At 45.2% G+C, this 24,320-nt stretch overlaps 1 protein-coding gene across 2 annotated transcripts in view; it reads right to left on the reverse strand.

Moving 5' to 3' along the window:
* The window catches only part of BRDT (bromodomain testis associated), a 2,469,968-nt gene that overhangs the window by 1,997,754 nt on the left and 447,894 nt on the right, over positions 1–24,320 (reverse strand). For both annotated transcript variants that reach the window (XM_086953938.1, XM_086953937.1), the window contains one exon: positions 5,657–5,795. In XM_086953938.1, coding sequence (XP_086810064.1) covers positions 5,657–5,795 — 139 coding nt within the window. The remainder of the gene's footprint in view (positions 1–5,656; positions 5,796–24,320) is intronic.

Raw genomic sequence — 24,320 nt, forward strand, 5'->3', positions numbered from 1 at the left:
TATTTACATCAACAACATAAATGACGGTTTTTATTGTAATAAGAAAACTTTTTCAGCTGCCATCTTTTAGTGTGCAAATACGCAGACCAATTCATTTTCTCAACAAGGCGTTGTGTATAATAAAGTGCTACAGTGCATATTAAAAACAATTTAGCAACAAATTACTCTTTTAGAACAGAATGCGTGCATACTGAGAGATATATCTCGAGCATATTTCTCAAGAGGCTACGGTATTCACAGCAGTATATTTAATAAACATATGTCTATTTATACACCGTAACCTCGACTTTCTGATAGATAAAAAAAAAAAATATATATATATATATATATATATATATATATATATATATATATAAATATATATATATATATATAAGAGACATGGTCTCGAAACGCGTTGAGTGGAATTGCTGTTTTTGCTGAATTACAATACTGCTTTACCACCGTTGTTTGTGGCGGAGACATGGCGTTTTCCGCGAGTATCTGTATGGATATATATATGGATATATATATATATATATATATATATATATATATATATATATATATATATATATATATATATATATATATATATATATGTGGAATTATTTAAGAGTTTATGACTATCAATGATCATCCTACCATGCGAAAGCAATTTCTTTACACTTGGACTTAGCGTTTTACAACCTTTTGTAACAACAACTCAGTATGAAGCCAGCCTGTTCTTCCCAGTTTTAACTTGGTGAATGTTTAGTGGCTTAGTAAATAATGTTAAATAAGATGCATGCACACAGTTTGAAATTATAGCATTAATTAGTAGATATTTGTGATTTATTTGTGAATAAAGCTATATGATCACAAATACATTACCCTTCACTACTAGTATCCTGGCAGCAAAAGAAAATCAAATTAACGCTCCAAGGATTTTCATCATTGAGTCAGATGAAACCTCATAATTCCCTCCTTAAGTCTCTTCACCTGCCTTGTCTCTCTGATCTTTCTATATGTACAACTGACCAGAAAGTAACCTCTGTAGAATTAAAGACATGTGAGAAGGCATGATATAGGACAAGGAAAGACAGGTAAGGGGAATGGTACAGCAAGAGAAATAAAGAACAGGGACATAAGTGAGGTTGGGAGAGTTGTAAGGTGAAGAGAAAGAGATGAGATGGAAAGAGTAGGACAAAGGAGGCAAACAGGTAACCAAGACGTTTTAAGACATGAACAAAGTGGGCTCTGGCCCAGGGTCCCTGCCTTTCGGAGGGGAAGGGGGGGGGGTGTGATGGAGACAACCCTGTTCTACAGAGTCTTTCCCTGTTAACCTTGAAAAAATGTTAAACAGAAGGTTTTAAATACCGTTTTCCTTTTTATTGTGGAGTGATGTGTGAAAGTCTATTACAGACATTTTGCAGAAAAAAATTGTATTTATGGTTTATGCTACATACATACATAAAAAAAGTTTCTTTTAGAACAAAACAGGAACTCTCATATGAGAAATGGGAGGATGTCACAGCGATTACCTGCAGTGATATTAGTGAACTGCTGCTGTTTTACAATATTGTTACTACCCCTGAATACTAGAAGTAAACACATTTAGAATTTGGACAAGTGTGCATGTGCATACAATGACCATGCCAAAGAGGGCATAAAAATCTGAAATCGGATTTTAAATTAATTAAACGTTGTTCGAACAGCTGCCCCAAAAATACGTTTAGCCCAGGGCCCCCAATATCCTTAGGATGTCCCTGACAGGTAAACTGTTAAAAGCGAGATAGGAAGTTACCAGGGAGAAGGAAATATAGAGGAAATATAGAAGGAGGAAGAGGATTGTGTTATACTGATGCTTGAGGTATTGAGTTGAAGGGTGTAGTCAGAAAGGTAGCGGTAAAGAACTGAAAGTAATGAGAGAAGTATAGGAGGTGTGAGGTAAAGAGGTAGTGAGGCGAGACAAAGATGTATTAAGACTACAAAAGTAGTGAGATATGGGGTAGAAAGGGTGAGTTGAAATATAGACTGAAAAGGCGATGAAGATAGAAAAGAGGAATAGCAAGAAGGAGGGAAGGAGCAGAGGTGAGGTAGCAGGGGCAGTGGAAGAAAGGGAGAGGTAAGGTAGCGAACTGTTGTATAATTGTACTTTATTCAATATGGCTTCTTGGTGTCAGTAGTCCTTTCTTAGCGTTTATATCTTCCCAATCTCCAATAGTACCTAAGAGTGTTCTATCTGGTATGTGAGGATTCCAGCCTTGGCAGTTGATGGTCTGGTCAACTGGGAGGTTTACTGCTCTGCTGTACCATCTTGTGCTAACTTAATAAATCTATCTTAATAACCTGAAGACGTGTCCTGCTGCTTCCCTAATCTATTTACAACATTTTGGCGACGAGGATGGGATTAATACATCTATTTTAATAACCTGAAGGCGTGTCCTGCTGCCTACCTAATCTATTTACAACATGAACAAATGTATATTCAGAACTGAGGCAATGTGACAACGAAAGGAGATTAAGAGATGAGGAAGACAGAAATAAGAGATAGTGCGAGACCTCTGGTAGAGAGACGTTGAGGTATAGAGAGCGAAACAGATGTGCACAAAAAAAGAGAAGAGGCTGAAATGGATTTGAATTTAATAGAGACAGGAAGAAAAACTAAAAAAACAAGCACTGAAGTGCATAGGAGGCGTGAGGTAAGGAGAGTTCAAATAGAGATGGTGTAGAAGCAGAGATGGAGGGGTTGGAAGACTGAGTCAGAGTGAGAGGTGAGGTTGTGAGACAGGTAGAGAGAGGCACTGAAAGAGATGGGAGTTAAAGATCAGGTAGAGACACAGTCTAGATAGAGCAGGATTCTCCAACAAGTAGCTAAGATCTACTAGTGGCTCTCCGCCCACCTGTAAGTAACTCTCCTGTGTGCAGTCCAGGGTACTAAATTGATGTTTTTACTTGATTGAATGATTATGTATACCAAAATTGACTGTGTATTTGAGCTGAAAATCTGTGTATTTTCAGAACTCATTTGCTGTTTTGTGAAAAAGTCTAAATTTTCAATACGCATTTAAAGCTGATATTTGAGTGATAAATCATGTGGCGTTGGGCAGATGTATTACTAATATCATAAGGGCATTGCAGTTCACGCTGCTAAATAATACTTATGTTGAGGCATTAAAAACTGATAAAGCCATTTTTACATTTCAGCTCGCAATCCTGCCTAATGTACGGAGGTGATCAATGCTAGTGATCTTGCATACAGCAGCCACTAATGGAATCTCGTCTGGTGTGGACACTATTACAATGCCACTATTATTAGTAGCTCGGAATAATTTTCACTGAAGATAAGCAACTCTTGCTATAAGAAAGTTTGGAGATACCGGATGCACAGAGATTGGGTGGATACATAATGATAAATAGAAGTCAGTAGAGAAATATAGATGGGTATGTATGAGAGGAGGTGAGTTTAAGCGAACAAAAAGTGAGGCAGAGAGAAGGGCAGGAATTTGATTGGCGATGGAGAGGTTAGGTGAACCAAAACAGAAAGGTAAGGAGAGCGAGAAGAGTTTGAAAGAGAAGAGAAAGGTAGAGGGAAAAGCAAAGTAGACAGATGAAGTTAATGGTAAATTAAAGGGAGATAGACAGAAGTACAGACAAAGGTGCAAAAAGGTGTGAATAAGGTAAGGGAGAGTGATAACGCAATAGGTGAGGTATAGAAAGAGGCAGATCTAAACGTAGAGAGTGGGGAGGTAGGGATAGGTGGAAAAAGTAAGAGGTAGAGATAGTCAGAGAGAGGAAGTGAGTTTGAGATAGAGAAAGGCAGAGAGAGAGATTGAGAGAGAAAGAGTCCTCTATCCTGATCACTTTCATTCGGGGCCTCTGGAAAATTGGTGACTACAGTGAACTGTGATTTATGTACATCTGTGAAATGATAGCATCCCAGCATGCTGCTCAGCAAGATCATGGTGAGTTGTACCATTATGTGTTGGGTCCCAGAAGCTGAAAAGGGAAGGAGGTGACACAAGCAGATAAGAGTGCTGTGCTCTTAAGTTCAGAGGAATGTTAGCAGCAGAAGAGCTGGTATGCATGAACAGTGGGGGACTGGCCAGTGCTCAGATTTCAGAGGAGCAGAGAGACTGCCAGGACTGAGCAATAGAAGTGTTCCTGGCACACTGACCTTCAGAGTGGAGCCACCAAGCACAGGCAAAAAGCTGAACATGACAAGAGTAGAGGGGTTTCACCACAGTGTTGCAACAGTTGCCAAAAGTGTTGCGGCCAACGCCCGCAAGTGTACTGCAGTATTACAATACAACTGCAAACACTTACAAAAAATAAAATAAGTCATGCTGCCAATGCAAAGAAAAGTCTTATAAAGACTCCTTTGTACAAAATCCCAATTTAAGCCAGCCCTGCAGCAGACAATGTACATATCTGAGAAAAACTTTGGGTTAATACCCTAAACGTTATGGACAACCAGGAAGCCAATGCCTAAGGGAGCTCCGTCTCTTTATGTTGTGTTTGTGAAGTCATGAGACATGCTAGAGATCTAAAGCTATCTGGAGCTGAACCTAAAAAATAAAAATCACGGCTGATGGCTCTTCGCTGTCTTGTTAAATCCCTGAACCTTTTTTGATATGAAACATAGAATGGTCTGAAATAGAAAGAATTCCCACCTCAACCGCCAGGCACCTCAGGGCAGTTTATATTTCCTCAGGTTTATAGGTGTGGCTCTTAACATCAATTTTTTAATAAGAATGATAAAGCTATGGGTACACATTTCTAAAGTCCTGAAAAGAAAAACATTCTAATGAGGAAGTGATTTTATACATTATATCCCTAACCAGGACCGGGTACACCTTACAGCTGCAATGGTAGATAAAGTCTATGGACTACAATGGAATTTATATCTGTTGTCTGTAAATCTGTAATGTTTTCTGTAATTCATGAGGAAATCTATTATACGCTATTTTGATATGTTTATTGAATCCAAAAATTGGACATTGTAAGAGGTTGGTCACATTAACAAACTGAAGTGGGTACATCAGATATTTAGCAGAATACTTTGGTTGTAGCTATGGTTCTTGCCCCTAGATAAACTGCAAATGCATATCTAAGAAATAGTTTCACATATTCTACAATCCCCAATTTATTGCAACATTATTTACATAAGGACTGATGAGATTAAAGCGATTTCAAATTTAGATATCCACCCTACATAAATAAATGCACCATGTTAAACAATGTCAAACAGGACGGATTGCGCTCCGTAAATCCTGATTGGGGTGAAATGTACTGTTTGTTATTGGTTACTTTGAAATGCTATTGGGGCTAAATGAACTGTTCTTACATTGATCAATTCTCCGTTTTTTAGTGAAAGGTTTTAAACACATGCGAGACTTTGAGATGTAGATTGTATTGGATTTGGGTAGGAAAATATTTAACGTTTATATAGTTGAAATTGTGTAATCTACAAGTAGTCGTGGTGGAAGGATACAACCATGAATTGTTTTAGTTTACTAAAATTGTCCGTTTTTACCTTTGCTCCTTTTTATGAATGAGAAATGTGTGTAAATATTTCTATGAGAATATATTTCTTGGAATTAAAGTACTTCTGATTCTGAAACAATGACAAGTTGCCTTTGTCCTATAGAACAATATTCCTGCTTAATAAAACATCATACCAAAACAAGCTTACCTCCTCCACATGTCTTTCTACTTTTAACTCCTCTGTTTCCAACCATAGATATCTCTACTTCTTTTTGTGGCATGTGTGCCAATTTCTGCATAAAAACCTTCTCTAATGTTTGTGCCATTAAGACGATGTCATCACCTGTCTGACAAAAAGAGAATGCGCTTAAACTGAGATGTTATGATGGAATTAGGTTAGATGTTATGATGAAATGATGGAATTAGGTTAGTATTGGTGGTATGCAAGGATCCATATTCTGCCATCAAACAAACATATAAAACACACACACAAACACTATACATGGACAACAATTCATAGGCTTTGATAATGAACTGTTCATCAAAAAAGTAAGGACAATTCTGACTGATGGCCAGGCAATGTCCTGGACCTGGCCTTTTTTGTGGGGTCTCCCCCAGATCTTGGTTTTCTCTACTGAACCAGTTTTTGTTGGAATTAGGACTCCGTACACTGCTAACCTTTGCTAGCGTTCTTGTGCTCTCTCCCAAAAACATGATAAAATTGTTTTACACTCAATTTGCACATTTATTTTTTAAGTTTTTTAATTGGCTTTTTCATTTGGTACAGTCATACAAACATGGCGTTTCTGCAACATTCAGAAGGAATATGCTACTTACCAGTATGCATCTGTTCTTGGCATGTAGGGCCGCTAACATTCATATCTTGTGCATAGATCGCCACCTAGTGTTGGGTCCGGATGATTGCACCTTGTTGTCCTGGAAGAGTCTTTGAAGTATCACGAGATAGGTGGCTCCTGCGCATGGGCATCCTCTCCATCCTTAGATTGTTTTTCGCCATTGTGGCAGAGATGGAGTCCAATAAAATACGTGATGACCATGCTTACAGATAATTCTGACTACTACAGCTGCGACAGGCACCGGGGAGGATGGGCGGGCAATATGGATGTTAGCGGCCCTACATGCCAAGAACAGATGCATACTGGTAAGTACCATATTCCGTTCGAGGCATGTGGGCCGCTAAATTCATATCTTGTGCATAGAATGAATAGCAGTTTCTCCCTTAGCGGTGGTTGCCTGAGCCAGCTGCAGCAGCCTGAAAGAGGGACTTTAGAACAGCCTGTCCTACAGCAGCTTGCTGCTTGGAATGTACATCAACACAGTAGTGTTTGGTGAATGTATGTATGTTATTCCATGTGGCTGCTCTACATATGTCCTCTAATGGAATGTTACCCAGGAAAGCCATGGATGCCCCTAGCTTGCGTGTGGAACGCGCTCTTAGGGGGGACTGTTAGTGTGCGTTTAGCCTTCTGATAACAAATCTGAATACACTTAACAATCCATCTGGCTATACCTGATTTGGAAATGGGTTTGCCCTTGTGCTGTGGTGAAAAAGCAACAAAGAGTTGTTTAGTCTTCCTGAAATCCTTCGTCCTGTCTATATAGTACAGGAGAGCCTGTTTGACGTCTAATGTGTGCAGTGATCTTTCTGCTACTGAGTTTGGATTAGGGAAGAAAACCGGCAGTTCAATAGTTTGATTAATGTGGAACTGAGAAACTACCTTGGGCATGAATTTAGGGTTAGTGCGTAGCACCACCCTATTTGCGTGAACCTGTATAAAAGGTTCTTGAATGGTTAGGGCTTGCAGCTCGCTAACCCGTCTCAGCGACGTGATCGCTACTAAGAAGGCAACCTTCCAAGTTAGGAACTGTATCTCACAGGAGTGGAGAGGTTCAAAAGGAGGTCCCATCAGTCTGGTGAAAACTATATTAAGATTCCAGACCGGTGAAGGAGGCCTTCTGGGTGGAATGACTCGCTTGAGTCCCTCCATAAAAGCCTTTATGGCTGGCACTCGGAACAGCGAAAGGTGTTGCCCGTTCTGCAAGTAAGCCGCTATTGCCGCCAAAGGAATACGTATAGAACTGTATGCCAGATTGCATCTGCATAAATGTAACGGGTAACAAATAATGTTCTGTGTTGATGCATCCAGCGGGTTTATGTCATGGTTGGAACAGTAAATGACAAAACTTTTCTATTTGGCAGCATAGCATGCCCTAGTGGTAGGCCGTCTGGCCTCCTTGATGATGTCCATACAATCAGGAGGCAGATTCAGATACCCAAATTCTATGACTTCAGGAGCCATATCGCAAGGTTTAACTGTTGCGGATCTGGGTGCTGAACTTCGCCATGGCTCTGGGTGAGAAGACTGGGTGTAAGACGCAGTCTTTGATGAGGCACCACGGAAAGTTCTAGGAACGCGGTGTACCATGCTTGCCTCCCCCGCGTTGGAGCAACCAGGATGAGAGTCAACGAGTGCTTTCTGAGTTTCCGTGCCACCAGAGGTATGAGCGGGGCTGGCGGAAAAGCGTACGCAAATCTGCCTGACCAGTTCATCCATATCGCATTGCACCGAGACCGTGGGTGTGGGAACCTGGCGGCGAAGTTTGGGCATTTTGCGTTCGCTTGTGGCGAACAGGTCGATGTCTGGATGTCCCCACTGCCGGAAGTACGGTTGCAGCACCGAGGGATGAATCTCCCACTCGTGCACCTGATGGCTGTGCCTGCTGAGCAGATCCGCCATCTGGTTGTCCTGGCCCGGGAGGTGCTCCGCCATGAGGAAAATGTTCCTCTGAATGGCCCACTTCCACATGCTCTGAGCCAAGTGTGACAACTGTGGAGAGTGAGTACCTCCCTGCTTCTGAATGTAATACATGGCCGTCATGTTGTCCGTCCGGATCAACACGACCTTGTTGCACAGATGCATCTTGAAAGCCTTCATTGCCATGAAGATTGCCATCAATTCCAGCAGATTGATGTGCATCTTCTTCTGTTGATCCGACCATAGTCCCTGCACAGTATAAAGAAGGAGATGCACCCCCCACCCCAGGAGGGATGCGTCCGTCGTGAGCACTATTTGTGGTACAGGCTCCTGGAACGGTCGTCCCTTGCAAAGGCTGCGTGGATTCCACCAATGCAGAGAGTTGTACGCACGACCGGTCACCAACACTAGATCTTTCAATTGACCCTGAGCCTGATTCCACTGTCGCGCTAAACACTCTTGGAGCGGACGCATGTGCAGTCTCGCGTGCGGGACTATGAAGATGCAGGAGGCCATCATGTCTATCAACTGCAGAAACACTTGCGCCTGTAGTGAGTGTTGTGGTCTGAATTTGCGAATCAGCAGTTGCATGCTGTCGATTCGCACTGAGTTTGGCTAGGCTGTAGCTGTCACAGTGTCCAACGTCGCTCCCACGTATTGCTGTACTTGAGCGGGTTGAAGATGCGCCTTGGGATAGTTTAGAGAGAATCTCAAACTGTACAGAAGATGAATCGTGCGGGACACGTGGATGGGCACTGCTGGGCCGACTTCGCTTGCACAAGGCAGTCGTCCAGGTAAGGGTAGACATGAATGTGTTGTCTCCGAAGGTGCGCCGCCACTGTCGCCAAGCACTTGGTGAACACTCTGGGAGCAGTGGTCACTCCAAAGGGTAGTACCTTGAACTGGTAATGCGTGTTCTAAATAGTGAACCCGAGGTATTTCCTGTGTGCCTGATGTATGGGTATATGGAAATATGCATCCTTCAGATCCAGAGTTGCCAGGAAATCCCCCAGACTGAGCAACGGCAGGACTTGTTACAGAGTCAGCATGTGGACATGTTCTGAAAGGATGTATAGGTTTAAGGGTCTCAGATCCAGAATGGGTCTGAGAGACCCGTCTTTCTTTGGGACTAAGAAGTAGAGAGAGTACACCCCTGTTCCGTGCTCCTCTAGAGGCACCAGTTCTATGGCCCCTTTTTGCAGCATGCTGGCCACTTCTTGCTGTAATAATGTTAAGTGCTCTGCGGACATAGGATGGTGTCTTGGTGGTATGTTGGGTGGAGTGGATGTCGGTTCTAAACAATACCCGTACTGGATAAGTTGCCTCACCCACCTGTCTGTGGTAATGCCCTCCCAGACTGGCAGGAACTGCTGGAGTCGTCCCCCGACCGGTGTTACATGGTCCGGGGGCAGTGACAAGACGTCACTGTTTGGTATTTGCTGAGGACCTGGTGTTATTATTTCCACGTCCTCTGCCTTTGGCGCTGTTACCACGGTATCCACCTCTATTTTTGTTAAAGGAGGTCTGTGCACCACCTTTATTGTATTGTGTTTGCTGAGATGTTTGCCCCCTTGACGGCCCTCTACTACCTGAGTGACGAAAAGAACCCCCTCTGAACTGTTGAGACTGCAAGGCCCCCATAGACTTAGCCGTCTCGGTGTCCTTCTTGATTTTCTCAAGAATTGTGTCAACGTCAGGCCCAAACAAGAAATCTGGGTTAATGAGGTGATTGAGCAAACTAGTTTGTATTTCTGGCTTAAACCCTGAAATTCGTAACCAAGCCTGCCTCCGTAGCATTACACTAGTGTTAATGGCCCTGGCTGCAGTGTCTGCTGAATCTAGGGCACACTTGATAGAAGCTTTTGATATCAGTTTCCCTTCCTGAATCAACATTTCCGCCCCCTCTCTATATGCATCAGGCAAGTGTTGTAACATTGGCTATTCTCCAAATATTCGCCACCTGCGCAGCAACCCGCTTCCCAGAGGCTTCTAATACTTTGGATTCTTTGTCTGGGGGAGGAGCATCACCACTCGTTTGTGAGTTCGTCCTATTCCGGGCATTGGAGACCTCCAAAGAGTCCAATGGCAATTGACCCCTGATATACGTAGAGTCCACAGGAGCAGGCCTGTATTTCTTTTCAATACGTGGGTTCACCACCCTTGCTCTGGTTGTGTCCTTGAAAATGTCATTGGCGTGCTTAAAGACACCCTTCAGCATCGGCAGCGTCATCACTGATCTTTCCGACGTAGAGAAGGTATCAAACAGAAAGTCCTCCTCAACTGGGTCTGCATGCATGACCACATCATGGTTCAACGCTGCCCTTTCAAGTAGATTCAGAAAAGGGGGTGGTGATGAACAGAGTGTCTGAATTGAGCAGACCACTCTTACCCAGTCCAAAGATCAGGGCTTGATCCATCACCGTTATTTATCTCACTGCCCCATCCCAGCTCAGAACCTGGCTAGATGCAAATCAGTCTGTCCCTGGCCCAGTGCATCATGGGAACAGGGCAGACTAAACTACCAAGCCAATTCTTCACCAGAAAGGAAACAAGCTACCGGGGACCGGTTTCTGGCATTTCAGCCGTCTTCGGCCCGGCTTGCTTGAATCCTGATGGAGCAGTGAGAAAGGGACTCATGTCTGAGTATACCCTGCCACACCTATAGTGGCCAAAATCGATTCAGAAAAGGGGGTGGTGATGAACAGAGTGTCTGAATTGAGCAGACCACTCTTACCCAGTCCAAAGATCAGGGCTTGATCCATCACCGTTATTTATCTCACTGCCCCATCCCAGCTCAGAACCTGGCTAGATGCAAATCAGTCTGTCCCTGGCCCAGTGCATCATGGGAACAGGGCAGACTAAACTACCAAGCCAATTCTTCACCAGAAAGGAAACAAGCTACCGGGGACCGGTTTCTGGCATTTCAGCCGTCTTCGGCCCGGCTTGCTTGAATCCTGATGGAGCAGTGAGAAAGGGACTCATGTCTGAGTATACCCTGCCACACCTATAGTGGCCAAAATCGATTCAGAAAAGGGGGTGGTGATGAACAGAGTGTCTGAATTGAGCAGACCACTCTTACCCAGTCCAAAGATCAGGGCTTGATCCATCACCGTTATTTATCTCACTGCCCCATCCCAGCTCAGAACCTGGCTATATGCAAATCAGTCTGTCCCTGGCCCAGTGCATCATGGGAACAGGGCAGACTAAACTACCAAGCCAATTCTTCACCAGAAAGGAAACAAGCTACCGGGGACCGGTTTCTGGCATTTCAGCCGTCTTCGGCCCGGCTTGCTTGAATCCTGATGGAGCAGTGAGAAAGGGACTCATGTCTGAGTATACCCTGCCACACCTATAGTGGCCAAAATCGATTCAGAAAAGGGGGTGGTGATGAACAGAGTGTCTGAATTGAGCAGACCACTCTTACCCAGTCCAAAGATCAGGGCTTGATCCATCACCGTTATTTATCTCACTGCCCCATCCCAGCTCAGAAGACGGCTGAAATGCCAGAAACCGGTCCCCGGTAGCTTGTTTCCTTCCCAGTGTAAGAATTGGCTTTTGTAGTTTGGTTTGCCCTGTTCCCATCATGCACTGGGACAGGAACAGACTAATTTGCATACAGCCAGGTTCTGAAACTGGGATGGTGCAGTGAGCTAAAAAACGGTGTTGGATCTAGCCCTGATCTCTTGACTGGGTGAGAGTATTCTGTTTAATTCAGAGACTCTGTCCCTCACCACCCCTTGTTGTAAATATTTTTGTCCACCCTAAGCGTGGAAGGGTATACTCAGATGTGAGTCCCTTGCTCATTGCACCATCAGGATTCAAGCAAGCCGGGCCGAAGACGGCTGAAATGCCAGAAACCGGTCCCCGGTAGCTTGTTTCCTTCCCAGTGTAAGAATTGGCTTTTGTAGTTTGGTTTGCCCTGTTCCCATCATGCACTGGGACAGGAACAGACTAATTTGCATACAGCCAGGTTCTGAAACTGGGATGGTGCAGTGAGCTAAAAAACGGTGTTGGATCTAGCCCTGATCTCTTGACTGGGTGAGAGTATTCTGTTTAATTCAGAGACTCTGTCCCTCACCACCCCTTGTTGTAAATATTTTTGTCCACCCTAAGCGTGGAAGGGTATACTCAGATGTGAGTCCCTTGCTCATTGCACCATCAGGATTCAAGCAAGCCGGGCCGAAGACGGCTGAAATGCCAGAAACCGGTCCCCGGTAGCTTGTTTCCTTCCCAGTGTAAGAATTGGCTTTTGTAGTTTGGTTTGCCCTGTTCCCATCATGCACTGGGACAGGAACAGACTAATTTGCATACAGCCAGGTTCTGAAACTGGGATGGTGCAGTGAGCTAAAAAACGGTGTTGGATCTAGCCCTGATCTCTTGACTGGGTGAGAGTATTCTGTTTAATTCAGAGACTCTGTCCCTCACCACCCCTTGTTGTAAATATTTTTGTCCACCCTAAGCGTGGAAGGGTATACTCAGATGTGAGTCCCTTGCTCATTGCACCATCAGGATTCAAGCAAGCCGGGCCGAAGACGGCTGAAATGCCAGAAACCGGTCCCCGGTAGCTTGTTTCCTTCCCAGTGTAAGAATTGGCTTTTGTAGTTTGGTTTGCCCTGTTCCCATCATGCACTGGGACAGGAACAGACTAATTTGCATACAGCCAGGTTCTGAAACTGGGATGGTGCAGTGAGCTAAAAAACGGTGTTGGATCTAGCCCTGATCTCTTGACTGGGTGAGAGTATTCTGTTTAATTCAGAGACTCTGTCCCTCACCACCCCTTGTTGTAAATATTTTTGTCCACCCTAAGCGTGGAAGGGTATACTCAGATGTGAGTCCCTTGCTCATTGCACCATCAGGATTCAAGCAAGCCGGGCCGAAGACGGCTGAAATGCCAGAAACCGGTCCCCGGTAGCTTGTTTCCTTCCCAGTGTAAGAATTGGCTTTTGTAGTTTGGTTTGCCCTGTTCCCATCATGCACTGGGACAGGAACAGACTAATTTGCATACAGCCAGGTTCTGAAACTGGGATGGTGCAGTGAGCTAAAAAACGGTGTTGGATCTAGCCCTGATCTCTTGACTGGGTGAGAGTATTCTGTTTAATTCAGAGACTCTGTCCCTCACCACCCCTTGTTGTAAATATTTTTGTCCACCCTAAGCGTGGAAGGGTATACTCAGATGTGAGTCCCTTGCTCATTGCACCATCAGGATTCAAGCAAGCCGGGCCGAAGACGGCTGAAATGCCAGAAACCGGTCCCCGGTAGCTTGTTTCCTTCCCAGTGTAAGAATTGGCTTTTGTAGTTTGGTTTGCCCTGTTCCCATCATGCACTGGGACAGGAACAGACTAATTTGCATACAGCCAGGTTCTGAAACTGGGATGGTGCAGTGAGCTAAAAAACGGTGTTGGATCTAGCCCTGATCTCTTGACTGGGTGAGAGTATTCTGTTTAATTCAGAGACTCTGTCCCTCACCACCCCTTGTTGTAAATATTTTTGTCCACCCTAAGCGTGGAAGGGTATACTCAGATGTGAGTCCCTTGCTCATTGCACCATCAGGATTCAAGCAAGCCGGGCCGAAGACGGCTGAAATGCCAGAAACCGGTCCCCGGTAGCTTGTTTCCTTCCCAGTGTAAGAATTGGCTTTTGTAGTTTGGTTTGCCCTGTTCCCATCATGCACTGGGACAGGAACAGACTAATGTGCATACAGCCAGGTTCTGAAACTGGGATGGTGCAGTGAGCTAAAAAACGGTGTTGGATCTAGCCCTGATCTCTTGACTGGGTGAGAGTATTCTGTTTAATTCAGAGACTCTGTCCCTCACCACCCCTTGTTGTAAATATTTTTGTCCACCCTAAGCGTGGAAGGGTATACTCAGATGTGAGTCCCTTGCTCATTGCACCATCAGGATTCAAGCAAGCCGGGCCGAAGACGGCTGAAATGCCAGAAACCGGTCCCCGGTAGCTTGTTTCCTTCCCAGTGTAAGAATTGGCTTTTGTAGTTTGGTTTGCCCTGTTCCCATCATGCACTGGGACAGGAACAGACTAATTTGCATACAGCCAGGTTCTGAAACTGGGATGGTGCAGTGAGCTAAAAAACGGTGTTGGATCTAGCCCTGATCTCTTGACTGGGTGAGAGTATTCTGTTTAATTCAGAGACTCTGTCCCTCACCACCCCTTGTTGTAAATATTTTTGTCCACCCTAAGCGTGGAAGGGTATACTCAGATGTGAGTCCCTTGCTCATTGCACCATCAGGATTCAAGCAAGCCGGGCCGAAGACGGCTGAAATGCCAGAAACCGGTCCCCGGTAGCCTGTTTCCTTCCCAGTGCAAGAATTGGCTTTTGTAGTTTGGTTTGCCCTGTTCCCATCATGCACTGGGACAGGAACAGACTAATTTGCATACAGCCAGGTTCTGAAACTGGGATGGTGCAGTGAGCTAAAAAACGGTGTTGGATCTAGCCCTGATCTCTTGACTAGGTGAGAGTATTCTGTTTTATTCAGAGACTCTGTCCCTCACCACCCCTTGTTGTAAATATTTTTGTCCACCCTAAGCGTGGAAGGGTATACTCAGATGTGAGTCCCTTGCTCATTGCACCATCAGGATTCAAGCAAGCCGGGCCGAAGACGGCTGAAATGCCAGAAACCGGTCCCCGGTAGCTTGTTTCCTTCCCAGTGTAAGAATTGGCTTTTGTAGTTTGGTTTGCCCTGTTCCCATCATGCACTGGGACAGGAACAGACTAATTTGCATACAGCCAGGTTCTGAAACTGGGATGGTGCAGTGAGCTAAAAAACGGTGTTGGATCTAGCCCTGATCTCTTGACTGGGTGAGAGTATTCTGTTTAATTCAGAGACTCTGTCCCTCACCACCCCTTGTTGTAAATATTTTTGTCCACCCTAAGCGTGGAAGGGTATACTCAGATGTGAGTCCCTTGCTCATTGCACCATCAGGATTCAAGCAAGCCGGGCCGAAGACGGCTGAAATGCCAGAAACCGGTCCCCGGTAGCTTGTTTCCTTCCCAGTGTAAGAATTGGCTTTTGTAGTTTGGTTTGCCCTGTTCCCATCATGCACTGGGACAGGAACAGACTAATTTGCATACAGCCAGGTTCTGAAACTGGGATGGTGCAGTGAGCTAAAAAACGGTGTTGGATCTAGCCCTGATCTCTTGACTGGGTGAGAGTATTCTGTTTAATTCAGAGACTCTGTCCCTCACCACCCCTTGTTGTAAATATTTTTGCCCTTTCAAGTAGAGCGTTGAACGCCGCAGTATCCTCTGCGGGGGCTGTCTTTACTTGGTAAGACTGGGTGTCCGCTGTGCCTTGATCGTCGAGCACATCCTGCGAGTCATCCTGATTAGATTCATCAGGATAGTTGAATTGCTCGTCATTCTGGTCATCACCCCACCATCCTCAGTGCGTGTGGGGGAATGAATAAATGCTTGTCCATAAGGCCTTACGGACTCGAAAAGAACTGGCGAGGAAGCAGAGTCTCTTTTCCTTTTGAGTGGAATTTGATAGGATTCCATTGGCTTTCCGGCAAGATCTTTCGTTTGAAAAGGGTGAGTCTTCCGGTTGCAGAGTCAATGTACAACTTCTTTGAGCTTTCAGAAGAAGGTGGAGTGGAACCGACGCCTTCAGGAGTGGCGGTCGGTCCCTTAAGTTTCGACATCATTGTACCAGGGTCGGTGCCCTATGCCGGCTTAGACGTTTTAGGCCTTGCAGTCGGAGGCAGTCCAAAAACTATAGGTGGAGGCCCCGATGGCTGTTTGACTTTTTTCACGGCCATCACCAACTTCGACCCAGGTGTCGCGATGGTATTCCCAAAACGGCAGCGGCTTGATGCGTCACGTTCCAACACGGCCATTTTGTGCTTGTCTTCGAGAACCTACACCAGCATTAACTTGTATGCTTCCGGACTGAGGGGCGGCTGCGACTCAAGTCCGTCTTCAGTGTCCACGCCCCGAGGGCAGCCTTAGATGACGTCGCTCCGTCTCTTTGGGCCTTTGGCACTTTCTTGGATGTACCGATCTTCGGGTTGGCACCCTTTTGTGACCCCGAAGGGGCAATGACACTTCGAGCCTTCTTAGAATCCGATGGAACGAGGCTTTGCGAAACTAATACTGGTTTGACCAGTTTCAGTTTCGGTTTGTCTTTAGTCAGTTTCGGTTTTGTTTTCGAAGGCGTACCCACCGAAGGCTCTGAATTATTCTTAGCCGGGCCAGGTTGCGAGGCTGTAGAATGAGTATAAAGATCTTGGTTAAGGCCTTCCGGCGATGCTTCGACCTGAGCCTTTGACAAGACAGTGCCACTTTCGACCCCCGAAGTTTCGGTCGGGTCTTGCTCATCGCTGGAGCCGCCCTCTGCGGCTCCAATGGCCATACCGTCGTCTCTTACCTCGACGGCTTCATCGCCTTCGAAGTTCTCATCGTCTACCTCTTCTCCGTAGTAAGATTCTTGACAGGAGGCCGGGTCGGAGAAGTGCTCCGGTTCTTCCTCTTGGACGCCCTCGTCGTCCCCAGCCTCGAAGATGTCCTCCACATCCGACGCTGTCGGCGCCGGTAGTCTCACCTCACGTCGAAGAGCGAGCGCCTCTTCCGACCTGAATTTCGAACAGGCCAAGCAACTCTCCTCGTCGTGGTCTGGGGACAGACATCTGTTGCACACAGGGTGCACGTCTGAGAAAGGGTACTTCGCTTTACAGACTGGGCAATGTTTAAATGGGGCCTGGAATTCCATCGTCAATGTCAATCTTCGATCGGGCCTAAAAGCTGGGAGCACACGTGCTCAAGTATCCGGGAAACCGGATAAGTTAACAAGTTTTTCCTATAGGTTCCGGACGAGAGTCACGGAACACATCCGAACCCAATGGCGGAAAAAAACAATCTAAGGATGGAGAGGATGCCCATGCGCACTGTAGTCCAGGGGAGGAGCCACCTATCTCGTGATACTTCAAAGACTCTTCCAGGACAACCATGTGCAATCATCCGGACCCAACACTAGGCGGCGATCTATGCACAAGATATGAATTTAGCGGCCCACATGCCTCGAACATAAGGTTTTATACATAAGATCATATTGATGACATGGTTTAGTCTTTAAAGTACATCTGTCAGTAATCCACATTGTCTTGGATGCACCCCCCTGGATGGGGAGGAAAAGGAAGATCACAGCAATTCCCAGACAAGCCTCTCTAACAGTCTATCCGTTAGTGTGTGATGGTTACATATGTCCTCCACATTGATTCCTTTCCTCCCACCATTGCCCCAGCCCCCCATAGCCAAGATCAATCAAAAATGCCTGACTGGGCACAAAGTGGCATTAACCGAACGCAAGATATTTCCGATGGCGCCTCTCCACTTTCATTCTCGTCCCTACAGAACCGATTCAATCTTAAAAACTTAGACTTTTATAAATTCTTACAGATTTAAGTAAGGATCACAAACTTCTCGGTATTCACACCGTGTCTCCCCACCCTTCTAGGTCGCCTACTCAAGACAGGCCATATGGTCTCATGCATATACAAACTCCTGCTACCTAACCAAAATAAAAATCTAATATGCAACCAACAAAAATGGGAAGCCGAATCAAACGCAAATAACATTCCTTTTGACTGGGATGCCATCAATAAACCTCCCTTTCTACATAAAATCTCACCAACCCTTTCCCAGACAAAATATATGATAATTAACAGAACATATTAGACACCCTCCAGGCTCTTCAAAGTTGATCTCAAACAAAATCCTAACTGCTGGAGCTGCGAACAACAAGAAGGTACACTGGCCCACATGTTATTCGAATGTCCCATCTTGCACAACTTCTGGAAAAAAATTCTAGACTGCATTAAACACACTCTAAAGATTACACCCACTAAAGTATTCTCATACATTCTCCTAGGCCCTCAACTCAAGAGTGACAATGACCGTCATCTACTAGATTTAATGATCATTATGGCAAGCAAATTGGTACGGAACAATTGGAAAAATTTTAAGTCGGTATCCTTCGCTATGTGGCAAGAACGGATCAACTTCCTTAGAGGAGCCAACAACGTAGCACTACAGCGCTCTCCTTGGTGCTCCACCCGCAAATCAATATGGAACTTATTGGATGACAGATCTTTCACTTATGAGCCCCCATGAAATAACTTTCAAATAGGTGCAGAGCTCCTATCGTACCTCTCCCTTTCAAAACCAACAGAACTCACTCCTGCAAACATGATAATAGTTCCCAACTCCAGCTACCCATCTAACTTCTGTTAAACATTTGAACTAACGTTATTTTACTGCTACCTGTGCACGTCTCACGAATACATTCGGATCCATCTAGAAATAATAGAATTATCTATCTAACCAGACCATACACAACTGTTCTAATTGGTACAATCGGATCAATGATGCTGGAATGTGACAGAAAAACCTGGCCTCTGTTAATGTTATATACATGTGTACCAATCCAAGAATAATTACAATGTGGTGTATGTAGGCTTAAATAAATATGTAAAGAACTGCTCCCTGTTATAATTGCTACAACCGGCTCAATGATCTTGGAATGTTACAGCTATACCTATCCTATATTAATGTTATATACACTTGTAACAATCCAAGAATAATTATATGGTGATGTATACATGCTTAAATGAATATGTACACAAGTGATTCCACTATTACCTGTATAATGATTTATGACATGCTCAATCTTTCCTTCTCCCCCACACTGTACCCCGCCACTCAGAGTATTGTATTACTCTCTGTGTACTTATTTCAACACGGTCTTATTCCTGTTTTCAGAAAAGCAATAAAATTAATTAAAAATTTTTTTTTAAAAGCTGGCATCTCCTATGTCGAGGGAGGGGATGGGAGGGTGTAATAGCATGTACGATTTGAGAGGGTCCCATTTATCCTTTGTTCTAGACGATGGTGGTATAAATTCAGAGTAAATGGACATTCGTTACTGACAAAATAATAAATTGTTAATACAATCGTTGAACTTGGGAGCTCTCCCACGCCCCCATCAGCACGCCACCCTTACTTTGGCCATTAGCAACCAGAGTGATACATCGCTTCTAACCCTCACTTCCACATTTGACGTGTATCACAGCAGTGCTACAACTGGGGTAAGCTGTATTTGTGTACCAGTCATCTGTGCCAGGGAAGCAGCCATGCCTCAAGATAGCTGTTGACCCAAGGGCATGTTCAAATCAGGTGGGGGAAGTCAGCTCCCTCCACCCGCATCTATTGCAACTGTCAGTGGTGTGCAGCTGGTATCTGTGCAAACGAGACGGCGTGTAGTAGACCCATTGTAAAAAAGATATAATGTTTCCTGTGCAGCCGGCCACTAGCCGTAATCTTACCAATCTGCTGACAGCAATATGGCCATTGTTTGTCACCGAGAGCTGTTCCCAACTCAGCCTCCCAGCCTGACCTTGCGCCCCACTATCTGAGTCAGTGTGCTCTCACTGGGTATTGCAATACAGTATTGAAATTACATGTGTGGGGTCTGGGTGTGCAATAGTTTAAGAAAAGGGGGAGCTTTGCGGGCTTCCACAGGAAACCGGGGGTAGCTGCCATAACATTATGTCTTAACCGAATGTATAAGAATGTCTCCATCAGGTTTTGCAGTCTTCACTCATAAAAGGTTTCTCAGCTTTCCAACTCTCCCTCCTTATACAGACCTTCCCATGTGTGTAATTCACCTCTTGGGAGAGCTGTCGGCAGCGTGCTTCGTGTGTCACTGGGAGCAAGGGATGATAAGGTAATAGCAAAAGTGGCGAGTATAGTATAGGAAGGTTAAGGCGCTTGGCACATGTGAATGGAGCAACGGATGATAAGGTAATCGCAAAAAAGTGGAGAGTGTAGTATAGGAAGGATAACGCGCTTTGCTAGCCCATGCCAGGCTGTAGTAGTGCAGATACCTTGGTGGCATTTGCTCCTGCCTCCTGGGAACCTGTCCCCAGGAAGGCAGTTTTTTTTGTGGAGTTTTATAGCGCAAACTAAACCCGAAGGTGTCGGAGCGCTTTACATGAGTACCAGTTATGTTACAGACGGACACATTCATTTCTGTTAGGCACAGGGAGAATACGTGATTTTGACCACATTGTCAGGACTGGAGCCATATATCCCTGCTCTATCGCCTGGTGGGGCATGTATGGAATAGGATAGAACCAGTATGTCGCAAAATGTGCCTGAAGACAGAGGAAATACAATTTAAAATATGGAACATAGAAGCGTCTCTTCGAGAAGGGCTACACCACCACATCCTATCAGATCCTGGACTGTTTACCCTCCCAAGGTAAACAAATTGAGTTTTGAGCAGTCTAAAGACTTGACGGCGGGGAGTATAGGGAATGTTTATGAAAAGTTATAACAGTTTAGGTAGTATGACCATTTTAATTCATGATATGCAGCCTGCTATCGATAAGGACATGGAAATCCATTGCGTGATAGAATTTGACAGAGCTTCTAATGTACCATAATTAGCCCAGATCAATTCTTCTTTGTCTCTAGAGACGACAATCCATAAATATTTAATTTCTGAGTCACACCATTTCAATGGGTATTCTGGGATATAGCAAGGGGTATTAGGGAGGAGTATCTTGGATATCTCCCAGTTTATCGCTCTACCTGAGCACCCCCATAACTGATATATTCTCTAAGGATTGGGCTAAGGCTCAATTGGGGATCATGCATGCACATGGTAATATCGTTGGCATAGAGGGATACCAGTAAGTGCCTGGTCGGATACCAAATCACATACACCGGGGATGCGTTCTTTGCTTTGTGGCTAGTAGCTCCACCACCAGAGCAAATACCATGGGATATAGTGGGCACCCCTTTTTGGTGCCACGTGTTATAGGAAAATACAGAGAGTAGTGGCCTTTATTTGTACTCTCGCCTGTAGTTGATGGTGTAGTTCCTTTATCCAGGAGAAGAATACTAAGGGAAGTCCCATGCGCTTCAGTACAGCCAGAAGGTAGTCCCATTCCAGGGAATCGAAGGATTTGGTGGGGTCTAAAAAGACAGCCACTGCTGCCAGGTCAGGATCAATGTCTTGTAGTAGTGCAAATACAGTACGTAGGATGTGCAAGGTTGCTCTCTTCAGTTTGAAGACAAATTGATCAGACAGCACCAGGGACTTCATAAGGAGACTCAATCAATTGGCTAGGATCTCAGATAGTATTTGCACATCGCAGGTGAATAATGATAGTGGTCTTTGTGACTCACAGACATCCACCACCTTACCAGGGTTTAAAAGGTTTACAATCAGGACCTCTTGCATGGAGGGCGGGAGAACGGCTGATTCTCGTGCCTCTTCATAAAAGGCTTTAAGGATAGGGATCAGATTGTCAGCATAGGTTTTATAAAAACTCGGCCGGGAGGTTTTATAAAACTCGGCCGGGAGGCCATCAGAGGCACGTCCTGAGCATAGTTGCATAATTGCTGTCCTGATCTCGTCCCCCTCGAAAGAGGCCGAGAGGAGGTCTTGTTGGACATCACTCAGCCAACCCAAAGCCACATTTTTTAGATAGGCATCCAGATCAAGGAGATGAGATCTGTGGGTAGTTTAGAGGGAAGGAAAACTTTGAAGAAAGTGTGAAAAATGTTTTGTGTCTTTCTAAAGGCCTCGTTTGGAGTCTCGAATCTCGAGTATATAGTTTGAGAAGCAAGGTTTACGGATCATCTCAGCTAAGGCCTTCTCAGTCGCTCCTCTTCCCCATACTGCCTAGCTCAATGGTATCTGTTCTGGAAGAGGTATTCTCGTTTCGCAGTATCTTGATAATTGGAGCGGGTGTCCCAAAATTTAGCTTTGACATTCGTCTCATGAGGATGATAGAGTCACAATTCCATGGATTTAAGACCCCTTTCCATCTTCCTGAGACTACTGTGGATGTCACACAATATGCCTCTGCCTTTAGTTATAAAAATACAGTGAATGGTGACTTTGAAGGCCTCCCTTACAGTCTCCAAATTCGGAACTGAGTGCATATTATGTTGGGAAAAGTCTTTGATGTCCTGGCACAACTCCCCTCTAGAGGGAGAGCCTAGAAAAGTGTTAGGAGGGAGTCTCCAGAACAGATTGGGGTGGTTGCAGGGGATTGTGGCGGCCAGTTTCATGAAGACCGGATAATTGTCTGAACATGTGCAGGCTAAATGTTGTGCTTGCACTAACCTGGTGCTAAGCCCTCTGTATATGAATCGGTAATCGGTAATCCAACCGTAACCAGTTAGAGTATACTAACTAATTAAATCTGCCTTCCTTTCTCGAAGGATGCATAGTTATCCAGGCGTTTAAGAGATTGTGTTCCCTAATAACGTCTCCCAAGTGACGCTATGCAATGGTGTAGTGGTGCGCTTGTGGATGGGACCTATCCTGTCTCGTGTCGATCATAAAACTGAAGTCTCCGCCACAAATAATGTGCATAGAGCCAATATCAACGATCAGACCCCCATAGGCTGATGAACTCAGGATCATCGGAGTTTGGTCCTTAACAGTTCATCATGGTAACAGATTAGGCAGCAAATCTGCCACACAGAATATAAGAACGGCTTGAGGGGTCTAGCATAGATCCTTCCATGATATAAGGTGTATTTTTTCGGAGGATGATGGCTGTACCACAAGTATGTGGAGTATGTTTAAAAGCTGCTGTGGTCGGGGAGCCAGGGCATATATGTATTTCCTGAAGAAGGGCCACATGTATGTTATGACTTTCTAAATAAGCTAAAATGTGACAGCATTTTTATGGGTTCCCCAGTCCTCTCACATTCCACGTCAGAAAGTTAAATCCCGGGCATGATGGACAATCAGTCATGTGTTATCGATTGTGATTGCAGTGGCAGTAAGGATTCTCCAGGAGGACATCTCGAGCCTACGGTGGAGAAATACTGACATCCAATATGCTGTACCATGCGTCTTGTAACTAATTTCCCTAAACCTATTCCTACCCACCTCCCACAACAGCAGCCCAATTCTGCTGGAGACAAGCAACCCCCCTCCCCCACCCCCCAATGGGGCCCTTAACCCTAAAACGTGATCCCAGATCAAGGTAACAGACGTTTCCAGGTTGAAAAGTGTCATGAGAAAGAAAAAAAGGATAGTAAGGAGCGAGCTCCTCCTCTCCCCCCACCCCCCACCCCCCCCCCCCCATGGTAAAGAGGCTAATAATGACGCTGGGATACTGAAAGAGAGTGATAGTTGAATGAGAACAGTGATAAAGAGTAAGAGAGAGGAAAAGATAACAGTATACTAGGTCGGGGGTATCGCCACAGGTCAGGGCTGATCCGCCTCGAGTAAACGAGGGCGTCCAGGAAAGTCATGGGCAGCCCCATATTTTCTGCAAGATGGCAGCAGTTTCCATCTCTGCAACAGTGGCGTCTGTGGATTAGCAAAGAAGTTTTGCTTCCCTGATGGGTAACTCTGAGGCGGGCCAGATAGAACATGGCGTAGCTGTTAGCTTGTTGGTATTTCCTCTTAACCAGGAAAAATGACTTCCTAGCTTTTTGGACCGCCAGCGAGAAATCAGGGTATAGGGCTATAACAATACCTTCAAATTTGTTGTGCGTCGTTCTCTGCCCAAGCTGTGCGCCACATCGTTGTCTTCCTAATTTATAGCCTTGCCGCAATGGGTCTTGGCTTGGAACCCAGAGGTCATCTAGCCATCAGCGAGGGGTGGACCCTCAACCACCAAAAATGAGGTGTCTGGGCCGGAGGTAGTTGTAAGCATCCAATTCACGTACTCCTCCATTTTCCCTGTGCTGGTAGATGCTTGCACCCCAAGAATTCTTATGTTGTTTGTGCGCGAGCGGACTTCTAGGTCTTTGCCACTCTGACTTTCGATACGAGCTCCATATTTAGAACTTGTTCCTCCCTCCGCGAGGAGGAGTCTTCCGGCTCCGATATTTTATGTTCCACCTCCCCCAGCCATCCGTAATGTTTTTCCAGCTTTTGGGCTAGGAAGTCCACCCTCGTGCATATGGAGTCCATCTTGGACTCTATAGCTGTGAGACTCTGTTTCATTGTTATGAGGAGTGATTTCATATCATCTTCGCTGGACAGCTGGTCCATACCCATCCCCTTGGCAATGGTGTGATCAGCTTTGTTGCCGTGAGTTCGGGGT

The sequence above is a fragment of the Lissotriton vulgaris genome, chromosome 1_1 (genome assembly GCF_964263255.1).
Source record: "Lissotriton vulgaris chromosome 1_1, aLisVul1.2, whole genome shotgun sequence".
Taxonomy (NCBI): domain Eukaryota; kingdom Metazoa; phylum Chordata; class Amphibia; order Caudata; family Salamandridae; genus Lissotriton; species Lissotriton vulgaris.